The 21449-nt window shown below is 40.7% G+C and overlaps 1 protein-coding gene across 2 annotated transcripts in view; it reads right to left on the bottom strand.

Annotated features, from left to right (window-relative positions):
• The window catches only part of LOC103464387 (protein Dok-7-like), a 30513-nt gene that overhangs the window by 1076 nt on the left and 7988 nt on the right, over positions 1-21449 (bottom strand). The window contains exons 2-11 of one of the 2 annotated variants that reach the window (XM_008408441.2): positions 21308-21353; positions 20565-20647; positions 19249-19399; positions 18006-18206; positions 10196-10315; positions 5878-5988; positions 4383-5239; positions 1393-1447; positions 1083-1214; positions 553-762 (exon numbers count right to left, since the gene is read on the bottom strand). In XM_008408441.2, coding sequence (XP_008406663.1) covers positions 553-762; positions 1083-1214; positions 1393-1447; positions 4383-5239; positions 5878-5988; positions 10196-10315; positions 18006-18206; positions 19249-19399; positions 20565-20647; positions 21308-21353 — 1966 coding nt within the window. The remainder of the gene's footprint in view (positions 1-552; positions 763-1082; positions 1215-1392; positions 1448-4382; positions 5240-5877; positions 5989-10195; positions 10316-18005; positions 18207-19248; positions 19400-20564; positions 20648-21307; positions 21354-21449) is intronic. The other variant, XM_008408451.2, reaches the window with a different exon arrangement.

Below are 21449 nucleotides of genomic sequence, written 5' to 3'. Positions count from 1 at the left end.
ATCCTTTAACTTATTGATAGACAAATTTAGAGAAACATGCATTTGTTTCTTGACACTCGATTAGGCTGGACTTTTGTTCTGGAACTTGGGAAATAAATGTTTCCATGTTTCTGTGTTGATTTTTTTATTTTTTTTAAATGACTTCTGAATTATTGCATCTAGTTTGACCTGTTGAAAATGTATTTTTTTCACTTTAAATAGTAAAATTTATTTTCACTTTTGCCATTAAAAGAGTATTGAATTTCTCCATGTGTCCCTTGCTAATTTGACTTAATCATCTTTTCAACATGATTTTCAAAGTAAATTAATTTAACATGTATTTATGCACTTTTAGTCAATGAGATATTGATGTAAATGGAGTTTAGGGTTGTAGAAAATAGCGAGGGCACAATGCAGTTGGCAATCTGTTTTACTGTAGCTGACATTTCCTAACAAATCAATAATCAATTAACATCCACATGCGGTAATGCTTTGCAGGAAAAGGCAGGAGCGACAATGTGCATTCAGGAAAAGGGGAGAGAAAAAAAACCCTGTGATTCGTTTAGTTCTTACTGTGTCTGTAGAGCTGCAGGAGGTCATGTCTCACAGCTCTGTATGGACTGGACTCATGAGCTGAGCTGTGCAGGTTCAGCTGCGAGTACAGCAGCTCTGTAGTCGTGGCCTGAAGGGCAGTAGAGGGGATGTTAACGTAGTTACCACCATAGTCTCTGTGAAGGCCAGTGGATGGAGACGGATGAGATTCTTGGACAGATGGGAACATAGCTGAAGAAAAAACATGTCAACAAAGTTTGCGTCGTTAATAATTAACTTATCAAAGATTGGGTTGTAGATGTAGTAAGTCGGGGGGGAGGGGGGGACCCAGATATGCTCTCCAGCTTCCTCTGGAAACTCCCAGAGTATCATCTGATCAATCCTGATCAAATGTCTGAATCGCATAAACTGACTCCTTTCAATGCAGGGAAGCAGCAGCTCTATTTCAGCTCCTCAAGCCGTTTCTGACCCTGAACCCAGCATTTTATTTCAGAAAATTAACACAAAAAATACTTTAAGCAAAAAAAAAAAAAAAAAGACTTTTTATTTACCACATGCTGATATCGTTCTGAGCGTACTAAGCGTTAGCGGAGGAGGTGGAGGAGGAGCTGAAGGTGGTGAACCGGACATCGTCCTATCCAGACCTTTGACCTCAACGCCCTCACCGTCTCCGTGTGTCTCTCCTGCACAAGAGTTTGGCAACAGTTTGTGACATCCATTTGGATTGAGGTCATCGAACACAGCCATGAACTAATAGAAGATTTAATTAAAATGAAGTGCAGCTTTTAAAAAATCTTTTCTCTTAACTTAATCAAAAACTAGTAAATATGTTAGAGTACATAAACAGTTCATGCTACGCACCTTGTGTCTTGGTCGAAAAGACAGAAGAAAGATCTGTTAATAAGGAGCCATGTTCCTAGAAGAAATGAATTGAGATGAAAAGAAAAACATGTTGGAAGAAATTGGGAGAAATATGCATCATGCCATCAACAGCAAAGTGAAAGACAGTTTCCATTGTTTTACAAATAAAAATCTCAAAAGTGTGGCATACACTTTTATTATGCCCTTATGCTGGTGAGATTTTAGTTTTGTCTCAGGGTATGATACCATTCAGGAAACATAAAAAATAAAAATAAAAAAAAACTGGTGTTAGAGCCTCTACAGAAAACCTTTTTCAACTTTGTGTTGAGTTTTTTGTTTTTATGTGGCTCATATTTTCTGTCTGAAACGAAGTATATAATGATGAGTCAGAGGCCTAAAGTACAGGCTGAACAATGTGCAAGAGCATCTTTCATCATCATTTAGGGCGATTACTTATAAGAGCTCTTTTTTTTTTACACTCTTTGAAGCTGAGGTGTAATGTAATATAAACCAAACAGAGCAGACAGACGAGCACTTTAGTCAAGGCAGTAAATTGTTTTTTCCTCATACTCAGTCGGCTAGACGGACAGTAGGAGGGAGACAACTGCTGCAGACAAAGAGGCTTCAAAATGAATTAATAGAGGAGCAACAACAGTGAGGAAGAGGAGGGCAGGAGGTGAAGAAGAGAGGATGCTACAGAGTTTAGAGGCGGCGCTGACATCTTCAGAGGTGGCAGATGGGAGACAAAAGGGTGGCGGCCCTCTCCTGGAGAAGTGTCTGACAGCGAGCCAGTTTCACCATTTTCTCCTCCCCACAGCCTGTAATGAGGCAACCAGCCAGGTCTTCAGTTACATCATGTGTCACAGTTTGTCTTTAGAGACGCTACGCCGCTTATGGAGTCGGGATGCGAAGGTTTGTTTCATTCTGACAAAGTTCTGACACTTGAGGAACGAGAAACAAAGAAAAGTCATCCGTGTTTCATTCGGCAGGACTTTCTGGCAGTTTCATCACCTCTCATTTACTCCTTCAGTCACCTTTTGCTTCCCCTCTCACACGTTCGGTTTAACAAACACAAAACGCACGCTCACACAAATGATTAGGGGGAAAAATTAATTAATTAATAAAAAAAACTCGCCGCGCTTCCGCTCCGATGAGTTTTCTCGGCAACAAGAAGAAGCCTCTGCTCACAAACCCAGCGGAGAATTAATTAGCCGCAGCGCGGGGGATGTCGTCTGGGAGCTTTTCAGGTTTCAGACACATATCAAAGAGAAAACAACACGGACCAGCAGGCGGGCTGGTGATGGACACCTATACTAATAATAATAGGCCTCTTACTTCTGTGCTTCAGCTCAGTTACCTCAGAACATTAAAAATACTTGGCTTTGTTTTACTGTCACCTCTGTGCGGAGCTTGGATCTACTCAGCATGTCTCTACACACGGTTCTCTGACCAAAGACATCCAAAGTCATTCGGACCAGATAGTTGACTGTCCAAACTTTCAGTGTGAGAATCAAACATCCCTGGAAGCGGCTTGAAGAATGTCAACACGATTTCTGAACAGTAACCTGTTGTGTATCGTCTCTAAACGGGGTGCCCACACGCTTTTCATGTCATAATTGCAGAAAGACTGACTGACTGACAGGTGGATGAATGAAGTGGTGAAACGATAGACTGACAGAGGAATGGACAGAGACTGAGAGACAGATGGAAAAGGGAACAAAGGGATGGATGAAAGGACAGACATGTAGACAAAGAGACAGGCTATCATGTCAGGAAACGCAAATATTTGCCAGTTCCCGTCTCTTTCCTCATGTATTTCTTACTCCGACCTGAAATCAGACAGCAGAATGACACTAAAGAGTCGCCCCCGTTTCCTCACAGCAGATAACATGTAATCTGTGTTTCTGGGGTTTTTTTTGGAGCATTGGGGCTACTTCAACACTCCGTATCTAACTAAATGCTGCCCACGCTGCTTAAACATGCGCTCCACCACCTACAAGATGTTTTATCTCATGTTTACTCCTCTACAGCTAATCTGATGTTTGAATTTATTGAATCTGATATTGAACTGGCTGCAGGGAATATAGGTGATGGTCGTCTTTAGTGATGATTGCATTTTAGCTTTCACTCCTACTTGTATCAAACGATTCAGTTAAAATAGCAAGAAAGGTCACTGTTGTTCAATTCAAGGGTTTAGCATGTTGAATGTAAACAAATGACTTTGACTGTTTTGTTATTTTGAATGATAGAACAGAAAGCAGCTGGCTGTCATTTCTTGTTACTCAAAGATTTTCTTCTCTCGTCTCAAAGGCTCAACTCTGGTTGTAAGACCCGAGTCTCGTATGTCTTTGACTCGTGAGATTTCGAGCACCCGTTTAGTGCAACGGGAGTGAGGGCGATTTTTTTGCAATAAAAAGGAAGCTGATCAGAAATCAATGGGGCTAAATGCAGCATAATCCTAGAATTAAACTGGTTAGAGGCAGCAGAAGACTTAAGACTGGGTTGGATTGGTAGAGACCAGTCCAACGTGTTGAGTCAGAGGGGCTGAATACAAATGCACTACACGTGTTTCAGACTGTGGTTTGTCAAACACTTTTAAAATATGCAGTATAACATATTTTTCTTTCAAATGAATGCATTTAATTCCAACCATCATATAGATATTCCAATTAAATGCACTAAAGTTTATGATTGCAATGTGACAAAATGTGGAAAAAGTTCAATAATTGTTATTGTGATGTGTAAGGAAAACGGTGAATGCAAATGAAGATGTATAGAACTAGTTAAATGGCTTTTTATGATTTTCTTTTTCTTTACCGGCTTACTAGTATTCATTTCGCAGCGTCTCTTGAGAAGCAATCTCCGCCTCATCTACCCGGTTCTCCTTTTTTATTAACGTCCTAAGAAATAAACGGCTGGCTCCGTTTCATCGTTTAGTGGCAAAACGGATCTCAGAAGGAGAAAATGAGAAAGTTCGAGCCTCCTGGTACCTGCGTTTCTGCTGGAACCGAGCTGCTTGAGGCCGCCTGGGCCCTGGGTGAGGACCCTCCTTCACTGTCCACAGGGGGCGCCTTCTCACTGCCCCAGGAGTGTGAGCGCTGCATCATCCACTGACACTGAGCCCTCAGTTTACTGGGACCTCTCATTAACATCTGTTCCTGACCGCCGCCGGCGCAGGCCTTGCCTCCCAGGTCTGGTGGAGCTTTCTGGGCAGATGGTTCCCTCAGCGTCAGGGCCTGAAGAAGACTCCTGGGCGTGTCATACCACCGTCTGAGCAGGCTGGGGATCTGGTACTCAGCGCTGTGTCTGCGAGATGCTTGGGAGGCGCACCTGGATGGGCATGTGCGCTCCGGAACGACCGTGGGCTGAAAAGGTGATGAAGGAGGCATTGGAGGAGGTGAAGAAGGGGGATTGAAAGGAGCAGGAGGGCTGACCACTGACTCATCGTCCTCTCTTCCTCCTCCTCCTCGGCTGGCCATGTCCAGACTCCCATTGCATGAAGAATAGCTCCCAGAATACGATGACTGACTGCCTGTCGCTATTCCAATCCCACTGTCTAAGGAGCTCTGGCGGTCGCAGTCATTAAGCCCCCAAGGTTGGCGCTGCGCAGAAGACTGATGGCTCCCTGAGCCGTCCCTGGCAGCGCCGTACAGTCTGTCGTCTGACCGGGTCAAAGCCTTCAGCGTGGAGGAGCTCGACGACGTCTCGTTGGAAAGGTGCGATCTGACCGGGGGCTCCGCCCAGAACGGAAACCTGTTTCCGTAACTTGCATCCGACTGACTGGATGAGGAGCTGGAGAAGCTGTGGTCGTCCCCGGCAACAGATGTGCTGCAGCTGTAAGTGGAGGCTGGAGAGGAGAAGAAAGCCAAACAGGTTTAGATGAAGAGGTGGGTAACCACACCGACTGAGAGAAAAGTAAACATTGATGCTGTTTTCAAATGACTGATCCTGCAGGATGAAGTTTAGCTCTTGTCATTTCCACACACTCCAGTATTTAGATTCAGCTGTTTGTCAGATACACTCTCAGTTGGGCTGCATTTTCCGCTAAGTACATTTTGCATTACTATGTACAGTTATTTTTATATATACATATGTTTGTAGTTGTAGTTTCTCGTTTTTTTTTTTCCTCTTTCTGCAAGTTTAGAGGCAGACTTCAAGGTTTTGACTTGTGTTCTCCCTCTGTGCTTCTCTCTCTCCCCTCCTCCGTTCTCATTTCCTTTTAATTATTATCTTCTTTTCTTTGTCCATTACATTTCAGATAAAATCAAAGAAATTCTATTTTAAGTTTCATCAAGGACCTCTTCACAGATGACTAACACACACATAATTCAGACAAAAATGTCTCCACACTCTGAGGATGGACAGATGATGAATAGATTAGCGATATGTAGAACGGTATGAATGTCAGAGTTACATCCTAAGCTCCAAAACAGCTCATGAGCTGTTGGTTTAAAACCCAAAGAGAAGGTTTACAGCAGGACTTACATGAGCTGCTGGCCAGGCTGCACTGAGACAACATGCTGAGTCTCTTCTCCAGCTCGCAGGTCTCCTGGCTGATCCGTTTCTCTGCGGAGGCGGGGTCCGCATCCCGACCTGCTGTTTATGCAGTAAAAGAACAAAAAGACAATGAGAAGAAAGGTCCAACTGATACAGGACAACTCACTCTGGTCTTTGGGTGCTTTTTTTTTTTTTTTTAGATGCTTCTCTGCACACCTGAAGCAAATGAACAGCTCATCACCAGACCTCTGCACAAGAGGACTGCATGCAGAGGAGGTAATCAAGCCATTTGATTCATGTGTTTGAGGCCGGGATTCATTAAAAAGAGGCAGGAAGACCACAGTTGGTAGCTGCTGGGTTAGAAGCTGCAAAAACATCTGGGACTGGGTTCAAAGTTCACCTTCTGGAAAATTAGCTTCACCAAACACAAAGGAATGATTGAAATCAAAGCAAAGTTCCCCAGTCAAAGTCCAGCCCTAAATCCAGTCAATAATCTGTGGTGAGATGGGAAACTTCATGTTGACTCTGAGATGAAGGTGGGATGCCAGGATGGGAGAAACTTCAGTCTCCAGATATGCAAAGCTGCTAGATAAGTGTTGACTCAGAGCAGAACACGACTGGATTACTTTTTTTTTTTTTTTAAACCATGGAGTCTTTTTTTTTTCTTTCACATCACAGTTATACACTAATTCATGTTGGTCTCTCACATGAAATATACATTAAAAAACAAACAAATTTATTGTAGCAGAGCAAAATGCTCAAAGCACCATGTCAACCACACTAAAGCGAAACTGAAAGGATATTCAGCACTTTGCTCAATTTAAAAAGCTTAAATGACTAGAATGAAATGTTACCACTGCAGACTGTATTACAACAGTATAATAAATGTTGTTGGTTTTTTTTTTATCTATTCATATTGTGGCATGATATGGCCTTCCAGTCCATATTACCTCTTTATCACTATGATTCCACAAGATCGTGTAGCTTTACCTTCTTTGAGAAAATCAATTTTTTTCCCCAACGTATTAAGTGTTTCAATAAAGTTAAGGCTAAAGTTGAGATGTTACATCATTCTTCTAAAATATTGCTCCGCTGAGTGTAAATGTGACCAGCATGTCCCAACTAATAACCATCTAATTTAGACTAAAACTTGAAGTAAAACCCAACTAATTACACAACTAATCCCTGACACACACACACACACATGCTGAGCCGTGCCTGTGAGCTCATGCTGCTGCAGGTCACAGAGCGTACGTGTCATCAGCCTCCTGGATCTGTGCCTCTGGACGACAGCTACTGCTGCAGATCAGATGCCAGGTTTCTTCACTACGCTATGCGCAGGGTCAGGTAACATCTGCTAACTTTGCTGCTTAACGCTAATTATAGCTTATTCTCGGCACCGTGTGATGTAGGATTCAGAGAACACTGATTCAAGGTGGGTCGACACTTAAATAAATCTAGTACAACAAATATTTACTCTCTTTGGAAGTTTGCTCAGCTTTTTATCTTTTTTTAGAATATTCAAAATTGCTGAGATAATTAATCAGTTATACATTATCAAAAATAAAAATAAGGAATAGATAAATACTTAGATAGATACTTAGACTATAAAGTGCCATGCAAATGCTGGCAATTTCAAATATTTCACTCATTGTGTAATGAATCTGTAAATATAGTTTCACTCTCAGAAGTTAGTACCAAAAATCTGGAACTTTTTAATGACGTTCCCAATAGTTTGAGATGCGCCTGAATATTTCTAAATCATCCTGCAAAGTCTACATGTTGTTTGGCTGAAGAAGAGAGAGAGAAAAAAAAAAGAGGCTTCGCTCTCACAATGTTAAATACCTGTTTTGCATTTTAGTAACCGTTCTAAACATAATGTATGTGCATGAAACCAAACTTAGTAGTGAGAGAATCAGCAGAAAAGCATATGCTGACCTGCAGCAGTTTGATGCCGTGTTGATCTATTACAAGCAGAATAAAATACACTTTAAAATACACGGAGCACATTCAGCACTCATTTTGGATTGAAAGATAAAAAAAAAAAACTGTACTTTTTGTCTTACATTTTTTTAAGAAGAAGTAAAAACACCTCCTGTGTCGCTATTTAGTTTTTGTGGGTGACAACATAACAACTCCTAATACCTCCTGAGACCTTGTGAGCAAATTGAACCATCTGTATATTTATTTCTCCTCCATTACAGATGCTCACAGCAAGTTTAGCACCAAAAAAGACCATAAACGCTTAAACTCGGGAAGGTGGATTGTAACACATAGTGCTAAATCTGTGCTGGCGTCACCACGGAGCTCCTTAGTGTGTCAATCAGCTCCTGAGGCCCCCCTCCTGTGAAATCAACAATATGTTTCAATTGCACATCAGTCGCGCACAGAAACACAACCCCTTAATCTCCCTGCTGACAGGCGGGGGGTTGTGTTTCCGTTTGCATGGCGCCTCGACACAAATGCTACATGTGTGCAACCGAACAGGCAGTAAACCTCCGTCACAGGACACATGAGGTCACATACCGAAGAGGCTGAAGGTCTTTAGCAGAAAAGTGTGTTTCCCTGTTAAAAGCCTGTTTTTGTTTTGTTTGTTTTTTTTGGTAGAAAATTATTTCCTTCAGCATTTAGCAACATGTTTTGTTGCAAAAGCAACATGATTATGTTGCTTATGTTGCTTTCGCAACATAATCATGAAACATCCATCCATTTTCTTGCACCCTTGTCCCTCAGTGGGGTCGGGAGGGTTGCTGGTGCCCATCTCCAGCTAACGTTTCGGGCGAGAGGCAGGGTACACCCTGGACAGGTCGCCAGTCTGTCGCAGGGCAACACAGAGACACACAGGACACACAACCATGCACACACACACTCACACCTAGGGGCAATTTGGAGAGGCCAATTAACCTAACAGTCATGTTTTTGGACTGTGGGAGGAAACCGGAGTACCTGGAGAAAACCCACGCATGCACAGGGAGAACATGCAAACTTCATGCAGAAAGACCCCAGGCCGGGAATCGAACCCAGAACCTTCTTGCTGCAAGGCAACAGCTCTACCAACTGCGCCACTGTGCAGCCCAAAGTGTGTTTCCCTGTTAAAAGCCTGTTTTTGTTTTGTTTGTTTTTTTTTTTGGTAGAAAATTATTTCCTTCAGCATTTAGCAACATGTTTTGTTGCAAAAGCAACATGATTATGTTTCATGATTATGTTGCTTATGTTGCTTTCGCAACATAATCATGAAACATTAATCAATAATCTGATGTTTAATGACGGCAAATGTAACTGCAAAATGTAACATTGTTGACTGTGTGTTCTATGACTTTGTATTTTTGTGTTTTTATGATGTGAAGCACTTTGAAATGCCTTGGTGCTGAAAGGTGCTATACAAATAAAATTTGATTGATTGATTTAATGAGAGGCTGATAAACTAAACTGAGAAAAAAATCAAAGGCAAAAATTTTTAAAATAACGCTGCAGTAACGTTGTCCCACAATGTGCAGTCTTAAACTAAAAACTAAACATTTTGAGTCAATTTTACATCATGGCACCTTGATATTTATTTATATAGGAACAACCGTGACATTACAAAACTGGGATTTTATTTCCTAAAAGAAAAGGACACCGAGCGTTACCATGGATCCTGCCAAGAGACAGAAAATAGCGATGAAGGTGGAAGAAGATGCTGAAAGATTACCACAGAAGAAGACACAGATAGTTTATGCACATGCACAGAGCCGACCCAATGTGTAAGTAAACTTTGCAACTAGTTAGGGCCCACTGCTGACCTGAGGCTGCTTTAATATACAGGTTAACAAATGTGCATTAATGTAATTTGAATTTATATCACCAGAATCCAAATGTATTACTAACTGAATCACTTCCATTGCTTGTTGTGCCTGACCTATGGTTTACACTTTAGCCCTGTGTATTTGTTAGTGTTTAGATGGAGGGATGTTTTTTTTTTCTGTTTGCTCTTGAACAGCTTTGTTTGTTTTATTTATTTTTGCTTGACTCTCCTAAATGTATAATTATGATTATGGGTGCACCAGGAAGTGAGCTCCCAAAGAAAAGTCCTCTAAGGGCCTCATATACACAGTTTGGCGTTTACAATTACCCCATAATAGATTTATTTAATTCTCTATGTAATTGTACAATGAATTAAATGTGGAAGAACTGCCTTTGAGAACTACTGCTAACAATTCTTTCTAGAAATGTCTCATTTCTCATCTCGCTCGTAAATTTTGGACCACTTTATTTTCATCCTTACTAATTTGCGTTCCATATATGTAGGAGATAATTTAATGCTCACCTGGCTGGTTGGTGGACACGCCATGCAGGGCTCGGCTGGGGGCGATTCCTCTGACGATGCAGTCAAATAAGAAACTGATCTGCTCTCCTTCTGAGCAAGACAGGAAGAAAACACCGGACCCTGGGACACAGAGGTGGAGGTACACACACGATGAATAAAAAGGAGTTTTTGTGAAGGTTAGGTTGTGTTTTGAGCCAGCGACAGCCCTTCCTCAGAAAGGTTGGGCTCACAGTCAGTCTGCTGAAGCCCACACAGCGCAAACTGCAACAAAAACGAACAATAAACAGAGCAAAAGTAGAATCGATATCATGACGCATCCAAGTAGTGCAGTAGTGGAAGTAGTGCATCAAAGAAACAAGAGAGTGAATCTGTAGATTAGTTAAAGATAAATATATATATATCCATAAAACATTGTTTTTGTAAAGCTGCTTATAATGGAAAAAAGAATCTCAGACGGGAATCGTTTTGTTTTTAAATAACATCTCAGTCATGCTTCGGCGGAGCTGTTACAGTCAGCAACTTTATCTCACGCTGTAAACTTTTGATTGAAATCGCATCAAAGCCGACCGAAATATGTTTTCAAAGTTCGGAGTTCAGTAATTGAGTTTCTCACTTGAATCGTCGCTCAGCTTTAATGTGGTGAAAGTTTATCTGATTCATTAGTTGTTCAGCTTATTGAGACGTTGAGACTGCTCAGCATTGGCAAAAGGCTCAGTGATTTAGAGAAACATCCAGTTTTAGCTGCGGCGAAAGAGACGTATCTATGATGCGAGACCCTTTGACAATCACATGAATCCTGAAAGAAGTTAAACGTAGCAAATGCAAATCAGACGATCCAGTAATGACTCTCAGAGCAGCAGCTGTCATCTGATTACCATAGCTTTTGTTAATACACAATGCTCCGACTCTGAATAATTTTTAGGTAATGTCATTGAGACATTTTAAACAAAAGCGTCATAAGACGTTTGAATGAAAAAAAAAACATAAGTGTATCCAGTGGAAAAGTCCGTTTCCTTCTCAAGGTTACAGATTTATTCTCACGAATACACCAAGTGAGGAAGACATAAAATGGTTCAAAAGACTAAAAGAAGTACACAAAGAAAACCAGAATTAATGGCAACAATATCTACCTGAAACAACGTTAAAATTAAAGGTTTGATATTTTTCTGTGATCTTTAAAGTTGTCTGTGGCCTCCACGCTTATCGACAAAAACCCTTCAAATGAATCAGCAATTTACTTATTTTTTTATTTTGTATTTTTTTACAGTAGAGTAATCTCATATCAGTCAGGGAGTTTGGGAATTTTTCTAACCAGGATGCTAAGAGCTTTTGTGTAGTTTGTCAAAGTTTCAGCTGAAGATGAGCTATAGTTTAGAGGCTGCTGTCTTCCATCCATTTCCTGAATTATGGAGAACATCAAATATCTGACTTATTTGAATGGCATGTTTTCTGGTCTTTTCTATTTTGAAGAGTGGCTAAGAGAAATATGCTTCAGTGTCAACACATACAGCTCTGGAAAAAATGAAGAGACCACTGCACTGAAACCCCGTTGAAAACCTCATGGTTATTACACCAAATATTGATTTCTGAACTCTTCCTGAGTAAAAACATTAGTATTCTTGTTTCTAAATAAATATGAACTTGTTTTCTTTGAATTATTTTAGGTCTGAAAGCACTGGAGCTTTTTCATTATTTCTCATTTTCTGCAACTAAATCTTTGCTTGGAATTTCAGAGACATGTCAGTAGTTCATGGAATAAAAGAACAATGTTCATTTTACTCAAACATGTTCCTATAAAAAAGTAAAATCAGAGAAACTGATACTTTTGAGTGATCTCTTCATTTTTTCCAGAACTATAAACATTTTTTGGATGTGCCATCGTTCAGGACAGAGCCAAGATTTTAAGATGCAAATATTTCATAAGGCTGTATATTTTTCTCCCTCTGTGGAGCTTTTATTCTGAGGTTTTGCTTCTGCAACAAAAGATGAATCTACTTTATGGCTTTTCATCTTTGCCGAGGGTTCCAATAAATGTGGAGGGCGCTGTGCGTAATATTTTTGGCACCCAGCAGATTTCCTTTTTTAAAGCCTATCAGCCTACAATGGAGGAAAAGCTACAAGTAAGAAGCACGTTGAGTGGGAGGATTCAGCATTTCAAAAACCAACAAAGCCACAGTCAACGTGAACAAAAAAATCCATTTACCGGGAATTATTCTGGAATTATTTACTTGAACTTATTAGAATATTTTTAAAACAGTCGATTAATTCAACATTTAAGACATAGAAGTAAGTCTTAACAGAACTAATATATGTATCTGACTCCTTGACGTGGGAACTGGTTGAAGAAGGAAAAATATTTTTGAGTTGTATAAACACTAGCAAATCATAATTAGCCTTTGTATTGTTTTTTGAAAGAATACAAGTAATTTCAACAACTGTTTTAGACAATAAACATAATTTTAATAGCTAATTTTCTCTTTAAAAAAACAGAACAGGAAGGCATCATCAGTGCTGTACAGACACAGGCTGTTTTCTGAATCAAATAAATAGCTTATTCCAATTTGAATAAGCCTAATTGATGCGAAGCTGCATTCTGCGTTGCCATAATAATGGATGGAGTGAGCATTCACCCTTTTCCATCTGTCCCAGTTGTGCTGTTTGGTGAGATTCATGAAACTGAGAAGAACAGACTTCTCCTCACCCCCCACAAATAGCTTTATTGGTTTCCAAGCACTTCCTGCTGGGAGACCATGTAACAAGTTGCAGCCTCGGCTTCAAGGGAAAGAACAACACGAAACTGAGAGACACAGATACCACACAGTTCAAGCTCAGGCCACTCGCGTCTCAAGCACCATTAGTAGTGCAGAAGAGTTTTATAAAACGTTTTACATGAGAGCAAACATCATTTCCAACGGTGATCGGCTGCTGCAGACCTAAAAATATTTAGGATGTGCCTGTGATTTTATTTTATGTGTGTTGTGCTTCACATCTTGAGTAAACGTTATTGGAACCAGTCGTTGCTTTGTTTGTCTCTCCTTGTTGCTTTTAAAATGTAAAGAAGCAATAAAAACTACAGGCTCATGATACAACCATTACAACCATGCAGATGGCAGGAGGTCGCTCGCTTCAGCTGCAGAGGGAGATGGAAACAACAACCAGAATGGCAGCATGGTGTCTGTAATTTAGAAATAATGTGTTGCTTTTCTAAAAGTCACGAATCACAAAAATACTCGTGCAGGATTTAAATGCGGTTTTAAACCAAGAATATTTACTATTTGCTGTGATCTTGAATAATTTAAACCTTTATTAGAAATGGAGAGCTTGTGGAGTCACTGAGAACGCAGGTATTTTAAAGACACCATAACCCAACTTCTCAAGAATTATCAGAAGCGTTAAAACTTTTTTGCACATCTTCTGCTTTTTGCAGTCCAGTCAGCACAGCTTCACAGCAGCACAGTGGAGTAAAAATAAAACATTTCTCTCTGTAAAGTGTTGGAATGCAAGCATAAAAAATGCCTAAACACTAAAATCCTTGCCAAGCACCTAAAAAAAGCTTACTTCAATTTTTTTACTTTTCCTAAATTTATTCAAGTTGCATTTCTTCTCACCCACAGATGCTTTAACATCCACCTCCTGCAATTAAGCACAAATTAATCAGCATTTAGGATCTATTAAAGTCGGGTTTGTGTTCAAGCGTGCTTCCCCGCTCGAGCTAGCGCCAGCTGGACAGTCAGACATTACGATCTCTGTGGGTCACTCACACTTTAATATAACCTGGCAAGAGCTGGGCTTAGTTGGACTTAACTTGCAGATACCATGTAAATGACGCTAAATATACAACACGCAGGAGAAACAATCTCACACGTGCAACAACGTACGGCCAGAGGAGGCATGTGTGTTTACACCTGCCGAGGGACACACAAAGGCTGCCAACTTTGCTTGGAAGCTTTGAATGGCTTTTATCTGGGGCAAGGAGCTGGATGGCTGTCCGGATTCTGCGGATGATTGTTTGATACTGGGTCAGTATGCGTGCGCTAAAAGCGTTTGTGCGCTACGGGGTTGAAACGAGTATATGTGGACCCCGTAACCCAGAAAACCTTCATCGGGTCGTTAAAGAAGAACCTGGAAACTTCTAAGAGGAGTTGATCACAATCTGGGGTTCAGGTGACGCTGAGAATACAACTTTGAATAGAAATATCCTACCATTGATCTGATTTGGAATTCAATTAATAAAATATGTGTAACATAATGAAATTATACATTTTTTAAAAATGTGGCAATATTTATTAGATTTTATGCCAAATTTAGTCCTGGTCTCTTGCTAATTTGTCAGAAAGCCGTATTTCTTCTGATGAGGTTTTGTTGGTTTTGGATGCAGGAAAGTGTCATTTGGAGCCATCCATCGTTTTATTTTGTTTACCCGTTCTCAAAGTAAAAAAATCCCAGTTCCACCTAAAGACAAACTGTGAAGCACCTTGAGGTGACACCTGTTGTAAACTGTGGCTACATAAACCGACATGAAACTTTCATGGATTATTATGACGCACGTCACCAAAAACACTTTCATTGTTAATTCCAAATGAAATCAGAGATTTCACCGGATTAACCAAACGTCCGCAAAAAATGATGTTTATTTTACTTTTCTTGGTTAAATTACGACAGCCCCTGGCTGACCCTCCTGGCCTTGCCCAGTACGTCGGCAGGCCAGTCCGCCTCAGGGTGTGTGGATACTTCTGACTGCACTCCACTGCTGAAGAGTGTTTGGATATGATTGCACTACCAGAAGGGCAAACTTACATTATGACCCTGAACTCCTGTGTTTGTTTATTTTACAACATAGCAGACCTTCTGTCCCACAGGACCGGCTGAACTCCCGTCAGGAAGTTTTTGTATGTGTTTGCCTGTCTCCATAGCGACAAAAGTGATGTCACGTTGGCATCGTCTTCATCTCTGATGAAGGAACAGAGGGGCAGCTATTTTTTTTTTATTTTATTTTATTTTATTTAAAGACCAGCTGCAACACAAAGTACAGCAATGACACAGAGACTTGCTTACTTTGTTGGAGCAAATGAGGCCTCAAGGGAAATTAAACAGCTGTGAAATAAAATGCTCAATAATAAAGAACTTTATTTCTCACTTTTTTGATCAATTGGTGTGTAAATAAACAAGGCGAAGCTGCACCGGAATACACTGATGTATCCAATAATTTACATGAACATTAAGGCAAAGTTGAGAAAAAAGATTTTCTGCTCGTGCTCCCAGGCTAAATATGATGAATTGGTTGTACAGAAGCGCCGCGTATACTCTGTTAATTTTTTAGGACTCGCAAAGTGCAAAACAAGGACTTACGTCCTGCTATGCAAATTTGGTATTTGGCTTTTACAGAAAGTCATTTTGCACCCTAGCAGCTTATTGCTTTCGGAACGTAACGCCGTTATTGAAGACATGCGAAGCAAAATGTCAGCTAACGTCAAACTTCGAAGCTACCATGCAAGGAATGCCACTTTCAGACTCGACTGTCCCTCTCCACTTCTGCCGCCATGGCAAGAGGACCTCAACCCCTGTGTCTGCTGGGTAATATTCTGATGAAAAGAAGAAGGACTCTGCGGGTGCACATGCGACCACAAAGCTGCTTGTGATTGGCTGAGAGGTCAGCACTGGTATTTATAGATGTCTCTCATGAGAACATTGTAACCAGAGCCTGAAAACCTCATGGTTATTCTCGTATTCGCTCACGCTTAGGCTTCCTAAGACGGGCATTGCAAAAATGCAAACGCTTTCTAAACCTCTAGAAAAATCCGACAGAGAAGGAGAAACGCTCCTATTTCGTCAAGAAATCATACAAAGTATAATCCTGCAGCTGTTAGGGGCTAAAGTTACTCAATAGTTTGAAACTTCAACCATAGCACAGTCATTTAAAATGCGTGAAGCTGATTGACATTCTTCACATTCATGACCGCCATCAGTTTGACATTCAGAAGATTCTCGAACCCTGACAAAAACAACATCCGCAGCAGGCTTTGGTGGGCTCGGAAATACATTTCTGACATGCAACATGTAGCTGTGAATGTGGCTGCAGTAAATTACTGGTTTTACAATCTATCGGCGCTGGTTTCACAGGTCTCAGAGCCAGGCAGATATCCAAATGTCAATCTGTTTACCCAATATAGAGCTTTTATTCTGAAAATTACACTTCAGTAGTTTCTACATCATAGAAACAAAAAGACGCGTGCAAGTCTCTACAGACTATCAGAGGGTGTTTGAGGAAAATGCTAGTGGACTCTGCATTATGGTCGTGAGTTTTAGGGGAGGAGATGGTCAGATTTTCCTTTAGAATACATAATTACTGTATGTTGATCTCTTTTCTTTAATGAGCAAGCATATTTTTTTTGGTGTTTATATCTTAATAAATCACTTTCTTATGTTGAGATGCATGGAAAAAGACACAAAAAGAACAACATTAATTGGTTGTCATATTTCTTTCTCAGGACTAGTGAATGCAAATGTTTGTCATTTTGAACTCAAGTCAGAAAATGTGCTCACTCATAATTTCTAGAAAACGAAGTGATCAGCTGCTTTACGCATTTTCTTTTCCATGGAGCTCAAGTGTCATATTAAAAAAAGCAAAAGACTCATCAGCTGCTAAAAAGCCTCACTGGTACTGTGCAAAGGTTTCAAATAAGCCATTTCAAACTGACATTAAATGTGAACTGTTGCACTTTTATGCCAACTAGGTAAACTTTGTATACAGAGGGAGATGATTTAAATGAAGTACAATGGCAGAAAACAATTTTTAAGATGGAATGAAGCTATGATAAAAGTCTGCAGATCGTTGCAGCCGTAGCTTCACAAATATAAAATCCCGGCAGTGTGTCAGCCAATCTACTAATGATAAAGACACAAACATGTTTTCTTTTTGCTCAGTATGATGAAGAAACTATTCAATTAAAACTGAGCAGCTGCAGCATGTTCATCAGGAGACGCTGCACAACTTTGAAAAGTGAACCAAAGTGAACCAGCCAGCAAAGATGGATCGGGTCACCAGAAAAGCAACAGAGTGATTTTCAACCTCGTCAAATAAAGGCGACAGAGATCACTTCACTGCTTCAGCTGAGGCTTGAAGTCCACAAAAACATTCTCATTTTGTTCAGCTTCACCCCGACGGGCCCAGTTTCCCACCAGGGACGTCTCCCTGCTTTATTTACATGAATGTGTCGCTTACAGAAGCACATCTAAAACATCTCAAGGACCAAAGCTGCCCATCGCCTAAACACACAAACAGACTACATGAGTAGGCTTTAGTTCCAGTTCTAAAAGTGTTCAGCAATTTTTCATTCAATGATCAATTATCTCTTTTACAAGAGAAAACAAAATAGTTCAAATGTTCATGTTGATTTAAAATAAAAAAAATACATGATCATACTTTCAAAGGCCTTTTCCAAGAAAAATGTACAAATGTTCCTCACACAGATAGACAGCTACTGGACAACAACAAGTGCTTTGAGATCCGTGATTATTGCCAAGTGTTTGACCTCCCAGCATCCTTACTGGTCCAATCACCGGAGCTCCAACTACAATATTCTCATCAGACTGAAAGCTGTAGAGATGTACTCAAAGTTTTTAAATTAGTTTTAGTTCATCTAAGCATAAAAAAGAACTTATGTTGTTCTGAGAAACACTGTGTGGTTTGCACGTTTAAATCAAACAAATTCCTCTCGGTGACCAGGTTTTAAACCTACATTGCCAGTCTTTTTGACTCACAGTCTCTACAGATTAGCAATAAAACACCTCCCGGTTAGTATTTACTCACAGAATCCACAGCGAGTCCCTCCCTCAAACACAAAGCCATGCGGCACGGCACCGTATCGACGCAGAGCCGACAGCTTCCAGTGACCAATCACCACCGGCGGCAGGCCTCTGCTGAGGACCAGCAGGTTGTTGCACAGATGAAGGGAGGCGGGCCCACTTTCCAGCTTGGTGCCTGGTTCCACACTGACAAAGAACCTGTGGGCTGAAGAGACAGAAGAGCATTTATATGTTGAAAAGCCCAACCCTAAGCTGCTTTTTATTCTCATTAAGTCATAATGGCTGCCGGGTAACTGAAGTCATTAATCACAAAGAACAGGAGCCACACAATAACCGAGGTGGAGCTAAAAACAGATCCCAAAGTTTGAATGTGAAGAAGTGATGGTGATGATTCAGCAGGTCTCTGGGCTCCACTGGCCTCAATTTGTCACAGGCCTGTTTATTCATCTGTTTCAAGAAATGTTCTCAGATTTTTGAAGAGAAGATGTTATGGACAAACACACAAACACAAACACACACTCCAATGCATCCATGCTCTCAAAGGCCCCTTTATTAGGTACACCTTGCTAGGACTAGGTTCGTTCCACCCTCAGCGTAGATTGAACAAGGTGTCTGGAGATCTTGGTCCAGTCATAGCAATTAATCACAATTTAGAACAAAATAAAATAAAATTTAACATAAAAGAGTTCCGTCTGGAATCTTTGCATTGATGCCTTTCCGGTACGTCCATAAATCTGACGCACGAGCAGCATCTGCAAACAAAAGCCACGGACAGCAAATATGCTTCTCTTGGTCCGCTTGGGGTTTATTTTTGCTTCAAAAATCAAACCTCTGGGATGCTGGAAAAGACACGAGAGGCTTTCCTGACAGCAAACAGCAGTGAAAGAAAAACCGCACGTGGATCAGGCACATTTTCTCCCTTAGACGTTTCTGCTTCACCCTCAATAAATGACTGACTCGGTGTTCTTCCATTTTTGTATGCTTACATCAGTAAATAATGACTATTCAATCCTCTTCTATCAGGTTTTAAAAATATATATATTATTTTAAACAGCATCTGAGATTGATTTTTTTCTTCTGTGTGTCACAAGTAACAATATATGATATACTTGTAACTTTATGTGGTCTTCTATATCAATTGCTTTAATTTACAATTTTGCAAATTTTCAGCCTGAAAGCAACAAATTCTTAATTTCCTAGAGTAACGAGGCAGGACTGTGTTTGCGGCATGAGGCCAAGCCACTGACCTTCCCCCAGGCTGTAGCGGATCCGAGCATCCCAGGTCAGCAGGGCGTCTCTGTTCTTAAAACCCAGGATGAGGGTTCTTGCCAGGCAGAGGATGGACAGAGTGTAGGGCACGCCGTCATACCCGGTTCCTGGCTCCACACCACAGATCCCCTGAAAGAAGGAGAGAATGACACTAACACTGCAGACCAGATAACACACAATGTCCCCTGTTCTGAATTTGTTTTGGTTGGCTGATGAATCTTTTGAAGTCACAATAAATTAGTGTGAATTCTGTAGTTTCTCCACTTTTTTCCCCCCACTTAACTACTCCTGCATACTTTGTGCTATTTGAACCATTCAACTTTTCCCACATTCTGCTCATTTAGGACATTCCAGCTGTGACTTTTGGTACTGACATCTTCTGCATTTTATGAAATATTCCGTATTTTGTGATCACTTTGGACCCCACTGAAATGAATGGAAATCACCGATCATTTCAGAAAAATTCTGCTAAAGAGAATTTACGGCAACTGTGAAAGAGCGTAACTTACTTTCAGCTAGCAGCACAAATCAAACATTTAAATGCAATCGTGTCTTTAAACTACTTCTGTTCATGTAAACTTTTTCATATCTTTTACAGATTTAATGAAATCGATCAAGTTTTTGCTCGCAATATGCTCAGAAAAAAACACGAGTTCTTCTGGTTGCTAAGCTACACTGACCCATTACAGGTGAGGGTTCCCTCAAATCCTCTTTCTAACACTTTATTTGCAAAAGAAAAAAAATGAAAATACTGCATTGTGTTGGTCGATCTATGTGGCATGAGGTTTTTTTTTTAAGATTAGAGGGTGTGAATACTTTTCCAAGGGTGTGTGAATGAGCAAGAACTCAGTTTGAAGGAAACCAAGCTCATCTGTGACACCCAGGTTCAATAAATTTACAGATATTAGTCTGTAAGCTTAGAATGAAAGCCGATGCTGCTTGTGATCAGGAATCCACTTGTTCCACAAATCTTGTGGCGTTTCAGTATGTATACTTTCTGCTTTCAGTAGGGAGAACTTTATTTGAAATATTTATGTGCGTTCAATTCATGCAGCACTTTACTCCTCTTTTGTGTTTCTGCTCGGTAGGGATGAGGTTAGAGTTAACCTAACCCTACCCCTGCTTCCTATAAGCCTTCTGCGAGGTACAGCTTCATATTTCTTCCATCTGAAGACTGAACTTGTGATTTTTTTAGGCAGCAAACATGCTGTGTATGAAATGCTAAAAAAGAGCTGAAGGAAATGTTGGACCAGAGATCAGATGGAGCAAGACTTTGATCCGGTGCTGAACATACCTCCAGTGTTACATTCAGCCTCTCCTTGTGTCCGCCGCTTTTCCCTTTCTTCTTCTCCTTGCACACAAGTAAAGTCAAGCAATCTAAGGGAAACACAGATTTTTTTTTTGCATTTACTGTGTGATAATTAGGTTTGTTGAGAGCAACCCAATGTCCCCATGTCTATCCACGGCACATCTGTCATAAGAACCCCCCCCAAAAAAACAACAAACTGATCCACTTGCGCTGCCGAAAATAAAAGTTGAGCTCCAAGTACTCTCACATGGTGCAATGCACACTTAGGGCACAGCAGAGGAGCTCAGATTATTCCCACTACTCTTGCCAGTTTCTTCAAGGACACAGGCAGGGCCGCGCGTATCTGTGCTGAAACATTTGCAGCCTGTCATAGCATCTCAAATTATTCTCAACTCAAAAGAATGCAATTTACAGTAGAGCACTACCCAAGTCTTTTAGCAACACTTCTATAAGCCAGCTTGTCGTTTAATATCTGAATCCATCACTGAGGAGCACATTTTATTTGAAACTGGAAGGCCCACAACCAAAAATGAATTCTGTTCCGTTTTCCTGTTCAGGTTTAGCTTTAACAACATCCTCATGTGTTGAGCCCTGCGGCATGCAGCCAACAGACAACTGGCAAGTTGTGCTTAATTTAACAGCAGAAAAATGTTTTGAGGTCGGTGCTGGGTGAAGCAGATGAGAAGATCTGTGTTTGTGATGCATAAATAGAAGGTGTGAACTCCTACCTGCGACCGGGGAGGGCTTCTGGAGAACAACCCAACGAGTCTTCCACTGTGGAGAAGTTTGTTAAGACACAATAAGTCACACAACATTGTCCTCTGGTGGGCAGGGAGTTAGAAGAGCATATTTCAACAAAAAAAAAATAGA

Source organism: Poecilia reticulata, linkage group LG1, assembly GCF_000633615.1.
Source record: "Poecilia reticulata strain Guanapo linkage group LG1, Guppy_female_1.0+MT, whole genome shotgun sequence".
Classification (NCBI taxonomy): Eukaryota; Metazoa; Chordata; class Actinopteri; order Cyprinodontiformes; family Poeciliidae; genus Poecilia; species Poecilia reticulata.
The sequence above is the reverse complement of the archived record's forward strand: the minus strand, read 5'-3'. Positions and strand labels throughout refer to the sequence as shown.